Source organism: Mandrillus leucophaeus, unplaced genomic scaffold (assembly GCF_000951045.1).
Source record: "Mandrillus leucophaeus isolate KB7577 unplaced genomic scaffold, Mleu.le_1.0 Scaffold390, whole genome shotgun sequence".
Classification (NCBI taxonomy): Eukaryota; Metazoa; Chordata; class Mammalia; order Primates; family Cercopithecidae; genus Mandrillus; species Mandrillus leucophaeus.
In genome coordinates this window covers 1,610,367-1,623,167 of record NW_012104143.1, presented here as the reverse complement: position 1 = coordinate 1,623,167, position 12,801 = coordinate 1,610,367, and the positions used below count along the sequence as shown (strand labels likewise).

The window sequence follows — 12,801 nt, the reverse complement described above, 5'->3', positions numbered from 1 at the left end:
TGCGCCCAGCCAGGAGCATTATTGAGTAAATTCGGGTTACTTACACATAAGCCCCACAGTACCATGGCAGTCACTCTGATAACGGATATGGCTATTAAGTGACTAAACTGGCAGGGAGGGTCTGCAGCGTGGATCCGCTGGACAAAGGGATGATTCACACCCCAGATGGGACTGGGGGAGATTTCATCACACTACTCAGAAGGGTGCACAATTTAAAACTTACACATTATTTATTTCTGAAATTTTTCATTTATTTCATTTCATTTACTGGTTTTCGATCACAGTTGACCATGGATAACCAAAACCATGTGTATTAGTTTATCCTTCATGCTGCTGTGAAGAACTACTCAATACTGGGTAATTTATTGAGGAAAGAGATGTGATTGACTCATAGTTCCGCACGGCTGAGGAGGCCATGGCAGAAGGAGAAGCAAACATGTCCTCCTTCACATGGCGGCAGGAAGAAGAATGAGGGCGCCACGAAGTCAGGGAGCTCCCTTATAAAACCATCAGATCTTGTGAGAACTCACTCACTATCATGCGAACAGGTTGGGGGAAACTGCCCCTGTGGTTCAGTTATCTCCAGCTGGTCCCTCCGATGACACACGGGGATTAACGGAACTACAATTCAGGATGAGATGTGGGTGGGGACACAGCCAAACCATATAGCCGTGGACAGTGAAATCTTGGATCAGAGGGACACCTGTACATCTTATTGTCCAGAACTTAGTCATGGGACCAGCTCTATTCACAAGGGACCCTGGGAAGTGTCGTGTTTCAGCTGGGCACATAGCACTTCCAAGCAAGAAGTTTCTGTTGGGCCTGGGCGTGGTGGCTCACGCCTGTAGTTCTAGCCCTTTGGGAGGCTGAGGCGGGTGGATCACCTGAAGTCAGGAGTTTGAGACCAGCCTGACCAATATGATGAAACCCTGTCTCTACTAAAAATACAAAAATTAGCCAGGTGTGATGGCATGTGCCTGTAATCCCAGCTACTCGGAAGGCTGAGACAGGAGATTGCTTGAACCCGGGAGGCGGAGGTTGCAGTGAGTCAAGATTGCGCCACTGCACTCCAGCCTGGGTGACAGAGTGAGACTCTGTCTCAGAAAAATAAAGAAGTTTCTGTTGGGAAAGAAGGAGAAATTGTGTAGGCAGTCAGTCATCTCTGCTGCATCCCTTCTGCAGAAACGTTTATATGTTCTTTGTTCTTTAAATGCATGTGGTTTCTTAGCATATCGCAGGATAGATCATGTTTTCAATTGACAGGTGGAACATCTTGCTAAGTGGGAGAGCTGAGAGTGCAACCTCAAGTCTGTCCAGTTCCCAAACTGTGCCGTTACTTACCCCTAAAAGATTAACTGCAGCACGGTTGCCAGTAGGGATGGGTTGTTTAGATGGGAGCATTCCAGCTGCAAAGCAAAACAAGAGTAAGAAACCATGAGGTATGGCGTATCTGAAATCATGCTGCACAGCTGTTCAGGTGGCATCCAGGGGGCCTTGGTTCAGTCAGCCGGCCCCTGCGCACCACTACACCGTGGCCCAATGATTGATGAGAACAAACAGTGATGGAATCAGAGAGTAGGTCCGGTTCCCGGAGTCTCATTATATCCCCTTGAAATTGGTGCCAGCTTTTTTTTTTTTTTTTTTTTTTTTTGCATTTTCTAAAAATGTTATCTATGTTCATACGCCAGCTGGAAAATTTCCTGAAAGACTCAAAAAGAAGACTCCAAAACAGGCCAAATGCAATGTTGAGGGCAACTTAAATGTCTGCCAATAGCAGGACCTTGGGGACACCGTGGAGCGATGTGGCTTTGAGCAGGGGTACACAGTGGAACAATGTGGCTTTGAGCAGGGATAATTAGAAGACACAGCTGTTGGAGCACCAAGGATTTTATTTTTCAACAGCAAAGGAAATGATCTCAGCAAAGGACTAAGTTGTATGTGCGCTGTCATCACTGAGATAAAATATATAATGTGTGGGGGCAGGACTGGAAGGGAGGTGGATACATGAAAACATCATCTTTTTAAGGGTCAAGATTATAGGATAGTAAATTTTTTAATGGCTTTTGGCTAAACGTACATTTATCCTCTCACCAGGCAGTCTCATTCTTAAGTGTATATGGGGAAAAAAAAAAAAAAAGCAAAGGCAGTGCTTAGAATGTTCTCAGCATCTTGATTCATAATCGGCCCAAACTGGAAACAGCTCAAATGTCCGTTAACAGGACTGTGGAGAAATAAATTGTGATATAATTATACAATCTATGGCCGAGTAGTAAAAAGGAATGGAATGCTAATACACAACAATTTGGGTTTATCTCACAGATAATTACAGTGATCAAAAGAAGCCAGACGCAAAAGAGTAGGTACTTAGAGATTTCATTTACATGAAGTTCGGTCGGGTGAGGTGGCTTATGCCTGTCATCTCAGCACTTTGGGAGTCCGAGGCGGGAGGATCGCTTGGGCGCAGGAGTTCGAGACCAGCCTGAGCAAAATGGGAAAACCTGATATCTACCAAAAATACAAAAATTAGCTGGGTGTGGTGGCATGCACCTGTAGTCCCACCTACTTGAGAGGCTGAGGTGGAAGGGTTACTTGAGCCTGGGGGGTGAAGGTTGCAGTGAGCTGACATTGTGCCACTGCACTTCAGCCTTGGTGACAGAGCAAGTTGTCTCAAAAAAACATCATATCGGCAGGGCAGGTGGATCACTTGAGGTCAGGAGTTTGAGACCAGCCTGGCCAACATGGTGAAACTCCGTCTCTACTAAAAATACAAAAATTAGCCAGGTGCGGTGGCGGGCGCCTGCATTCCCAGCTACTCAGGAGGCTGAGGCAGGAGAATTGCTTGAACCTGGGAGGCAGAGGTTGCAATGAGCCGAGATTATGCCACTGCACTCCAGCCTGGGTGACACAGCGAGACTCTGTCTTAAAAACTAAAAAAATAATCAGATCATTCCTGAACAGATATTCATCTCAGGTTAGATTTTTCCAGTAAATAAGGTTCAGAGGCAGCGGCAAGTGGAGGAAATTGAACAGGTAACGCCCTTCAGAGCGATTTGCATCTGGACTGTTCAGAAGGCAAGCCAATGAGAGAGGAAGGAGATGTGGTCCAGGGTAAGATGGAGCAGAACCACCTGGGCCTTCAGCCGTGCAGAGGGGTCTGGATTTCATGGGAGGCGGTGGGAACAGCTGGAGAAGAAATTATATCTGATCCACATTCCAGGAATTGGCGGAACAGCTATTCTGAGACTGCGTGGGGTTATGTGGTGCCTGGGTTCACTTACAGAGCTTCTGGGCCCCCAGGAGGCTCTCCGTCTGTGGTTCCAATTAATGCCTGTGCCGCCACTCAGAAAGAAGCTGCCAACCACAGAGGCCTCGTAAAAGCCACCTGCTGCTGTTGATGCTCTCTGTTGGACTCTGCCCCAAAGCAGCCCAGTACACGTGGCGCAGGGCAGGACGCAGGGAGGCTGAGTTCCTAGCAACCCTGTATTAGTTTTCCCAGCTCTGCTGTCGATAAGCAATTGTAGGCACCTTTTGGAATCGGGAACCCCGAGCTCACCAGTTCCTTTTGCATAGATGAGAAAACCTAGTCTAGGAGAGTGCGGTGTCCTCAAATGACTGGTGCAGCCTCTGATCCACAGCTCCACAAAGCTTCCGGAGGGTGGCTGGCTTTTGTTCTGAATCTAACGAGACTTAGCAGGCGGCTCTTGGTGCCTGGCACTGGCTGAATGCCCAGGTTGGGGCAGGCAGAGCAGATGAGGCATCTCCCGGCGAGGGTGGGTGGAGCTGCTTGTGAAACGTATCATCGTAGCCCAGGAGCTGGGACACTGAAGCCCGGAGATGGTGCTCATGTTGGAGGATGGGAAGGGCTTCCCTAGGAAGTGACATTTGTGCTACCATCTGCTGGGTGATGAGGAATGGCCTGGATGGGACAGGAATGGTGGTGGAGACAGGCGGCCTGTGTACAGGAAAGGAAGGGGAGAGTTACAGGACAAGATGAGTTGAGGGAAGCTTGGTTGGCAACTCTTAAGAGCACTGGGAGGCCATCGAAGGAGGAGGGTGACGAGATTGACCTTATCTTCATGGGCATCTCAGCTGGGCTGAGTGTGCCGGAACCGGCCATTGCAGGGACACAGTCACCCCTGAGGGGATGTGATCAACAGGTGGAATTCTGTCACTTAATAACAGTAGTCACCAGCTGACTGAGTGCTTACTGTTAGGTCAAACTATATGAGATTGCTAATATTCATTTCTTATCTATAGAAACAGCCATTTCTTATGGTTCAACCTAATATTACCAGGCACTGTGCTTAGTGACATCATGTATATCTAGATGATTTATGAAATAATGTAGCCACGCAAATATACATCACATGTAAGACTGTAATTCTTACATGTCACCCTCACAATGACCCTGTGAAGCAAGCCTTGTGGGTTTTTTTTTTTTTTTAATAATTTCTTGTTTTTGTAGAGATGGCGTTTTGCCATGTGCCTGGGCTGATCTCAAACTCCTGACCTCAAGTGATGTCCCGCCTCTGCCTCCTGAAGTGCGGGTATTACAAGCATAAGCCACCACACGTGGCCAAGCAAGCCTTGTTGTTCCCATTTTACAGATGAGGAAACTGAGGCTTAGAGAAATAAAGTGTTAGCCGTGTTTATATTGCCAGTCAGTAGTTGAGTCAGGATTTGAACTGAGGTCTCGTTGACCTCAAAGCCTATCCCCAAAACCACACTGCTGGTTCTAGAAAGCCCTAGAGGTGGAAAGCTTCAGAGAGGCAGTACAGGGTAGAGGTTAGCCCTTTGCAGTCCAGATGTCCTGGGTCTGAATCCCAGCTCTGCCCCTTGCTAGCCACGTCACCTTGGGGAGGAGATTAACTAGCTTCTTTGTGCCTTAGTTTACTCATCATATATAGGAATGAGCACCTCGTAGGTTTTTTGTGAGGATTGAATGAACTGATGTTTGTAAAAATGCTTAGAACTATGCCTGGAGCAGTAGTCTTTGTTTAAGCATGAGCTATTCATCGTCACCGTCCTTGTCATTGGTGCTATCCCTGTGCTTCACCAGGTGCACAGGCACCCCTGTGAGAGCAGCCCGGCTCTAACATTTTGCTTCCTGGAGGTTTCGGTGATGTCTAGACTTTGTCCAGCACAGCCGTGCCCTGGGAGGACGGGATGAGGGAACCTTCATCAACTCCCCGCATCTGTTCTCTACTCCAGAGGTTCTACGTGGCCTCCTCCCGGCAGCTGAAGCGCCTCGAGTCCGTCAGCCGCTCCCCAGTCTATTCCCATTTCAACGAGACCTTGCTGGGGGTCAGCGTCATTCGAGCCTTCGAGGAGCAGGAGCGCTTCATTCACCAGAGTGACCTGAAGGTGGACGCGAACCAGAAGGCCTATTACCCTAGCATCGTGGCCAACAGGTGGGCATGGTGGGCCCACAGGAGGAGGCGGAGGAGGCCGCCTTAGCACCTTGTGCCTTTGCCTCAGTCTCTTCCTCGTATCTTCAGCTGGGTACAAAGCCAAACCTGGGCCTTTGCAGAAAGGGTGGAGAGACTTGATGAGCGCAGAGGACTGATGAATCATTAAGGGCAGACAGCAGCACTGTAGACATGTAGTGCCCGGGGCATTTAAGTGCAGGGACACAGTTGTTCTGGAGTCAGCCCTGCAGGTGCTTCCCATTAACTGTCGTCCTAGTGACGCAAGACTGTCAGCGACAGACTCTGCTATTGAGAATCTTCATGCTGCTGTTCCTGTCTGGGGTTGGTCATGCACCCCTGGGTGAAGTGTGTCAGAAGCAATTTACTAATACTAAACTGAACCATATGAGATTGTCATCTTATGGGCCAGATGTCATGGCTCACGCCTATAATCTCAGTACTTTGGGAGGCTGAGGCAGGAGGATCCCTTAAGGCCAGAGATTCAGGCCAGCCTGGGCAACATAGCAAGACCCCCATCTCTCTTTAAAAAAAAAAAAAAAAAGGCCGGGCGCAGTGGCTCAAGCCTGTAATTCCAGCACTTTGGGAGGCTGAGGAGGGCAGATCACAAGGTCAGGAGATCGAGACCATCCTGGCTAACCCAGTGAAACTCCGTCTCTACTAAAAAATACAAAAAACTAGCCGGGCGAGGTGGCGGGCGCCTGTAGTCCCAGCTACTCTGGAGGCTGAGGCAGGAGAATGGCGTAAACCCGGGAGGCAGAGCTTGCAGTGAACTGAGATCTGGCCACTGCACTCCAGCCTGGGCAACAGAGCGAGACCCCATCTCAAAAAAAAAAAGTAGCCTGTCATGGTGGTGTGTGCCTGTAGTCCTAGCTTCTCGAGAGGCTGAGGCTGGAGGATCGTTTGAGCCCAGGAGTTCAAAGATGCATTGAGCTATGATTGCACCACTGCACTCCAGCCTGGACGACAGAATGAGATCCTGTCTCTGGAAAAACAAACAAAGGAGATGGGGGTGGGAGATTGACACCTTGCGGATCACAGATAATAGCATCAATCCAAAAGAGGCAGAAGTTTGCTAATTATTTGCTGAATTTAGAGAAGTGTCTGACTTACCCCTAAAATAGCATCTCTCTTACCCATTTGTATCCTGATAGACTTTGCTGAAAAGGTGACAATACCCAGAGGTGTCCCACAGCCATTAGCCCATCTTACACCCTCTCATCCCAAGTATAAACCTGGGTGCGCCAACCCTGAATGACTAGAGACCTTGACTTCCCTTGCAGAATTTTTAGGGAGTTTGTCACAATCTGGCTGTGTTTGCCGGAGTAGTAAGGATCAATCACATGGTTCATAAGGGCTGCAATGGAGAAAAGATCAACACCCCATCTTCCTAGAATGCTTTATATTAGAACATTAAAGTAATAGTTACAGTGCTGTATGATATCATACGAAGCCTAGCTTTAAACAAATAAGGTGGCCAGGCGCGGTGGCTCACGTCTGTAATCCCAGCACTTTGGGAGGCCAAGGCAGGTGGATCACCTGAAGTCAGGAGTTCGAGACGAGCCTGGTCAACATGGTAAAACTCCGTCTATATTAAAAATACAAAAAAATTAGCTGGGCATGGTGGTGGGTGCCTGTAGTCCCAACTACTTGGGAGGCTGAGGCAGAAGAATCACTTGAACCCAGGAGGCAGAGGTTTCGGTGAGCCAAGTCTGCACCATTGCACTCCAGCGTGGGCAACAAGAGCAAAACTCCATCTCAAAAAATAATAGAATAGCACAGGAGAGAAGAGAAGAATAAAATAAAAAGTAAAATAAAATAGTTCTGATGCTACGTGATACCATATGTAACCTAGCTTTAAACAAATAAGATGACCAGGCAGTGTTCACATCTGTAATCCCAGCACTTTGGGTGGCCAAGGTAGGAGGGTTGCTTGAGACCAAGAGTTTGAGACCAGCCTGGGCACTATAGGGAGACCCTGTCCCTGAAAAGAAAGAAAAAAATAAACAAAAAAAAAGCCAGGTGTGGTGGCGTGGGCCTGTAGTCCCAGCTACTCAGGCTGAGGCAGGGAGATCACTTGAACCTGGAAGGTTGAGGCTGCAATGAGCTGTGATCATGTCATCCACAGTCCAGCCTGGATGACAGAGCAAGACCCCATCTCAAAAAAAACAAAACGACAGAAAACAAGATTTCCGTGTCTATTTTAAAGGATAAAATAGTGTATTTTCACATTTTGAAATGAAGAAGAGTCTGGGTTTGAGAACGTTACAGTGATGTTTACTCGTGCTCGTTACCCACCGCCCTCTCAGATGTGTCTCGTAGCAAGAGACTGTTATTTTCTACTTGTTTTTAGCCAAAAGGCCCCAAAATAATGATGGTTATTTTTAAATCACTGGTATCTCTTATAGTTGATGTCTTCTTAGTATTTAGGAATTTCCAGGACGTCTTTTTTGTTGTTGTTATTAATGCATTATGTGTGTGTGTGTATATATGTGTATATGTGTGTGTATATATATGTATACATATATACATATATACATATATATACACACACACAGAGAGAAAGAGAGAGAGAGAGAGATGATTACAGGCGTTAGCCACTGCGCCCGGCCTATATATATATGTTTTAAAGACTTCAATGAGAAAAAGGTTGGTTTTTAAAAAGGCAAGCTTCAGATTCCAGGGAAGATTGCCTCTGTAGAGCTGTGTTTTAATCCATGGGTTTGCCAGATTCATGAGGATTTACTAGCATCGTGCCCTTTCGGCCCTCCCTCCTCTGCGCCCATTGTGCATGTTTTGAAAAAGCAGTGCCAGGAAGGGCTCTCTGGAACTATTGCGGAGTTACTTGAGTTAGCAAAGAATCCCCTTCTGCCCCCAAGAACTGTAAGCCGAGTCTCTGTAAAGCTGACTCCACGCCTGTTTGTCTGCCTGTGTGTCTTGGCGCAGGTGGCTGGCTGTGCGGTTGGAGTGTGTGGGCAACTGCATCGTTCTGTTTGCTGCCCTGTTCGCGGTGATCTCCAGGCACAGCCTTAGCGCTGGCTTGGTGGGCCTCTCAGTGTCTTACTCATTGCAGGTAAGAGGGGATGCTCGTAACTGGATTATTAAAGTCTGTTAATGGGGGAGCCAGTTGTCCTTTTCTTTGGATTCGAACTCCAACAGCAATGGGGGAGAGGAACGTGAGAGGCATGGAGTTTCAGGAGTGGGTACAGCGCCTGGTGACCAACTAGAGCAGGAGAGGGATTTGACATGAGGCCAGTATTTCCCTCATCAGTCACAGAGATTCCTTGGTGGCCCAAGAGGATACCTTCAGCTACGAGGGGAATGCTTTTAAAACTATGAATTTCCCTCTAAGAACTGCTTTAGCTGCATCTCACGAATGGTGATACATTGTGTTTTCATATTGTCACCTGGTTAAAAATATTTTCCAGTTTCTTATTACTTTTGTGACCCATGAGTTATTTTGGAAACGTGGTATGTGCTTAGGAGATAGCAATGTGGCAGGCCTGGGTGATGGCTATAGCTGGGTTTGTTAATTTCTGTACCTTTCTTACCTGACTGTTTTATAATTCATAACTTTTTTTTTTTTTTTTTTTGAGACAGAGTCTCACTCTGTTGCCCAGGCTGGAATGCAGTGGCGTGATCGTGGCTCACTGCAACGTCTGCCTCCTAGGTTTGAGTGACTCTCCTGCCTCAGCCCCCCAAATAGCTGGGGTTACAGGCGTGTGTCACCACGGCTGGCTAATTTTTGTATTTTTAGTAGCAACTGATGGGGTTTCGCCATGTTGGCCAGGCTGGTCTCAAACCCCTGACCTCAGATGATCTGCCCGCCTCGGCCTCCGATAATTCATTCTTGTTGAAAATAATTTGTTTCCTGTTATCTCAGTGGAAAAAGAAAAGAAAAATATGCCTGCTCACTCTAGAAATGCCACGTGACTCTTCCACTCGCAGGTCACCACGTACTTGAACTGGCTGGTTCGGATGTCATCTGAGATGGAAACCAACATCGTGGCCGTGGAGAGACTCAAGGAGTATTCAGAGACCGAGAAGGAGGTAGGCAAGGGCCCCTGGCCGGACCTGTAGGTCTTTGGTGTAGCTTTACCCCAAGGAGATCTCTGAGCCCTATCCTGTGCACCTCTGCCTCTGAGCAGGGGAGTGAGCTGGATACCCCACCAGGTAGAAGTGCGTCTTATGCTTGTCCAGTCTGTTTGTAGCACTTACTTAGAGCTCAATGTTAGAGTGAAAATAATTTACTGACTTTCCCCAAGATTTGGGGTATCCATGTACGAGACTGTGGGATGCTATCAGGGCATTCAGAAGGTATTCACATTGTGAAGAAGGTCCCCCTCTAGTTTTTGTTCATAACTTTGAACAATATCACAAAGAAAGTCTTGGTCTGGTGCTGGCAGGTCTTTAACACCTTAGCAATTGAGATGATCTCCCTTCAACAGATAAACAGCAGCCTTTGCACTTAGAGCCTCAACAGGACAGCCACTATCAAAAATAACCTTCTGTTGTTTGTTATGCATTTGGTTTTTTTGTATGTGAGATGGAGTCTCACTGTTGCCCAGGCTGGAGTACAGAGGTGTGATCTCGGCTCACTGCAACCTCCGCCTCCCAGGTTCAAGTAATTCTCCTGCCTCAGCCTCCGGAATAGCTGGGATTACAGGTGCCTGCCATCATGCTTGGCTAATTTTTGTATTTTCAGTAGAGATGGCGTTTCACTAAGTTGGCCAGGCTGGTCTCAAACTCTTGACCTCAGATGATCCACCTGCCTCAGCCTCCCAAAGTGCTGGGATTACAGGCTTGAGCCACTGCACCTGCCCTATTGTGTATTTGTATGGGGGACTCCTGTTACGGAAAATACTACTACTTTACCATTTGTGATTGTAATAAATGTTCCTCTTAAGTAAGCTGAGGAATGAAGCCTAAGTGACTTGATTAAGCATATTAAAACAACAAGAGAATGAGTCCATGCATACTACACAAATGATGTAGCCGAGAACTGACCAAAGTTTGGAAAACCCTGCAGTTATTTAACCACAGCCCCCTTTTTATAGATGGAGAAACAGGGAACCTGGGGAGGCACTAGGGCTGATCCAAGGTCCCACATGGCTTGGTAGAACAGCTGGGACTAGGACCTGTGCCTCTAGTCTTTGATGTCGCGTTGCCCTTAATAACTGCCTTCTTAGGCCCTGAGCACCAGCACGAGTAGGAACAGCAGTGATAATCACAGTAATGCCTGGCGACACCCCCACCCCCACCAGTAATGATAACAGGGACACACGTAGTGCCTTGTAGAATGTCAGAGCCAGACCTAAACGTTTAACACAGAGTAATACGCTCAATCTTTATCCTGCCCTATGATTGATTTCTGAGAAACGGTCTCACGCTTGCCCAGGTTAGAGTGTGGCGCGATCTCACTCGCTGCCTCCCAGGCTCAAGTGATTCTCCTCCTGAGTGTCTGGTACCACAGGCGCATGCCATCACGCCCGCTGATGTTTGTATTTTTAGTAGAGATGGGGTTTTGCCATGTTGCCCAGACTGGTCTCGATCTCCTGAGCTCAAGTGATCTTCCTGCCTTGGCCTCCCAAAGTGCTGGGATTACAAGCAAGAGCCACCATGCTTGGCCCAGCCCTATGATTTAGGTGCTATTACTACCCCAATTTTACAGGTGAGGAAACTGAGACAAAAAGGTGAAGTTATTTGCCCAAGATCACATGGCTGGTAAATGGCAGACCTAGGCATTAAGCCTGTGCCTTCTCGGAGACCCTGTCCAGTGCCATGGGGGTCATGCTACACTGCCTCCTGAGGAGATGTCCCTTGGGAGTGAGACCAAGGCCTCTGCAAGGTCTGTCCTCCTGAGGAATTCACAGAGGTGACCTCAACCCACTCCTTTAACATTCTAACTGGGTGAACCGGTCCCGTGTCACGGGTGAGCATTGTAAGAATGGCGTGAGTGCCCCCGTGAGGAACCAAGGGTGCATTACACTGGCAGCTTCCAACTTGACACTGAATTTATGTAATTCATTTACAGGGCATTTCATTTAGGTTTGGTTTGGCTTTTTTTTTTTAATATGGAATTTTGCTTTTTTTGCCCAAGCTGGAATGCAGTGGCACAATCTTGGCTCACTGCAACCTCCACCTCCTGAGTTCAAGTGATTCTCCTGCCTCAGCCTCCCAAGTACCTGGGATTACAAGTACCTGCCATCCCGCCCAGCTAACTTATTTCATTAGTTTTTATAATAGCCTCATTGATACGTGAATTTCACATGCCGCGCAATTCACCTAGTTAAAGCATGCAGTTAGATTGAATTCAATTTTGTTTTTTTGTTTGTTCGATACTGAGTCTGGCTCTAGGCTGGAGTGCAGTGGCATGATCTCAGCTCACTGCAACCTCCACCTCCTGGGTTCAAGCGATTCTCAGCCTCCTGAGTAGCTGGGATTACAGGCAATTTTTGTATTTTTAGTAGAGATGGGATTTCACCCTGTTGGCCCGGCTGGTGTCGGACTCTTGACCTCGTGATCCACCCGCCTCAGCCTCCCAAAGTGCTGGGATCACAGGTGTCAGCCACCACGCTCGGCCTGAGTTCAGTTTTCAAAAGCATTTTACTTTTGACTGACTTTTATATTTTTAGAAGGACTGTGTTTGACAAACCCAAGAGAAAGTAATCGTCCTCATTAGTCCTACCACTATTCTGTATTTACATGTATTTTTATATACAGATAGAAAGCTCCCCATACTTCTCTCCATTCCCCTCACTGTGGTGTTACAGCATCTGCCCTTCAATTATGTACATAAATTATAAAATAGAGATATGCTTGTTATTTTAAAAAAGAAAAAATACAGGGCTGGACACAGTGGCCCACACCTGTAATCCCAGCACTTTGAGAGGCCAAGGTGGGTTGGTCACTTGAAGCCAGGAGTTTGAGACCAGTCTGGCCAACATGGTGAATCCCGTCTGTACTAAAAATACAAAAATTAGCCGGGCATGGTGGTGGGTGCCTGTAATCCCAGTTACTTGGGAGGCTGAGGTGGGAGGATCGCTGGAACCCAGGAGGTGGAGGTTGCAGTGAGCTGAGGTCATATCACTACACTCCAGCCTGGGTGACAGAGCAAGACTGTCTCAAAAAAAAAAAAACCCAAAAAAATAAGTTTATGGCAGAGAATGAAAGTTGATTCCTGTTGCCAGGCACGGTGGCTCATGCCTGTAATCCTAGCACTTTGGGAGGCCGAGGCGGGCGGATCACAAGGTCAGGAGTTCGAGACCAGCCTGGCCAACATGGTGAAACCCTGTCTCTACTAAATATAAATAAATAAATTTTCTGGGTGTGGTGGCACATGCCTGTAATCCCAGCTACTCAGCAGGCTGAGGCA

General features: G+C 47.5%; 1 protein-coding gene across 1 annotated transcript in view; it reads left to right on the top strand.

The window, feature by feature from the left end:
- Positions 1–12,801, top strand: part of ABCC1 (ATP-binding cassette, sub-family C (CFTR/MRP), member 1) — a 125,970-nt gene that overhangs the window by 103,254 nt on the left and 9,915 nt on the right. Inside the window, exons 21-23 of the mRNA XM_011991183.1 lie at positions 5,212–5,411; positions 8,373–8,499; positions 9,375–9,476. Of these exons, the coding sequence (XP_011846573.1) occupies positions 5,212–5,411; positions 8,373–8,499; positions 9,375–9,476 (429 nt within the window). The remainder of the gene's footprint in view (positions 1–5,211; positions 5,412–8,372; positions 8,500–9,374; positions 9,477–12,801) is intronic.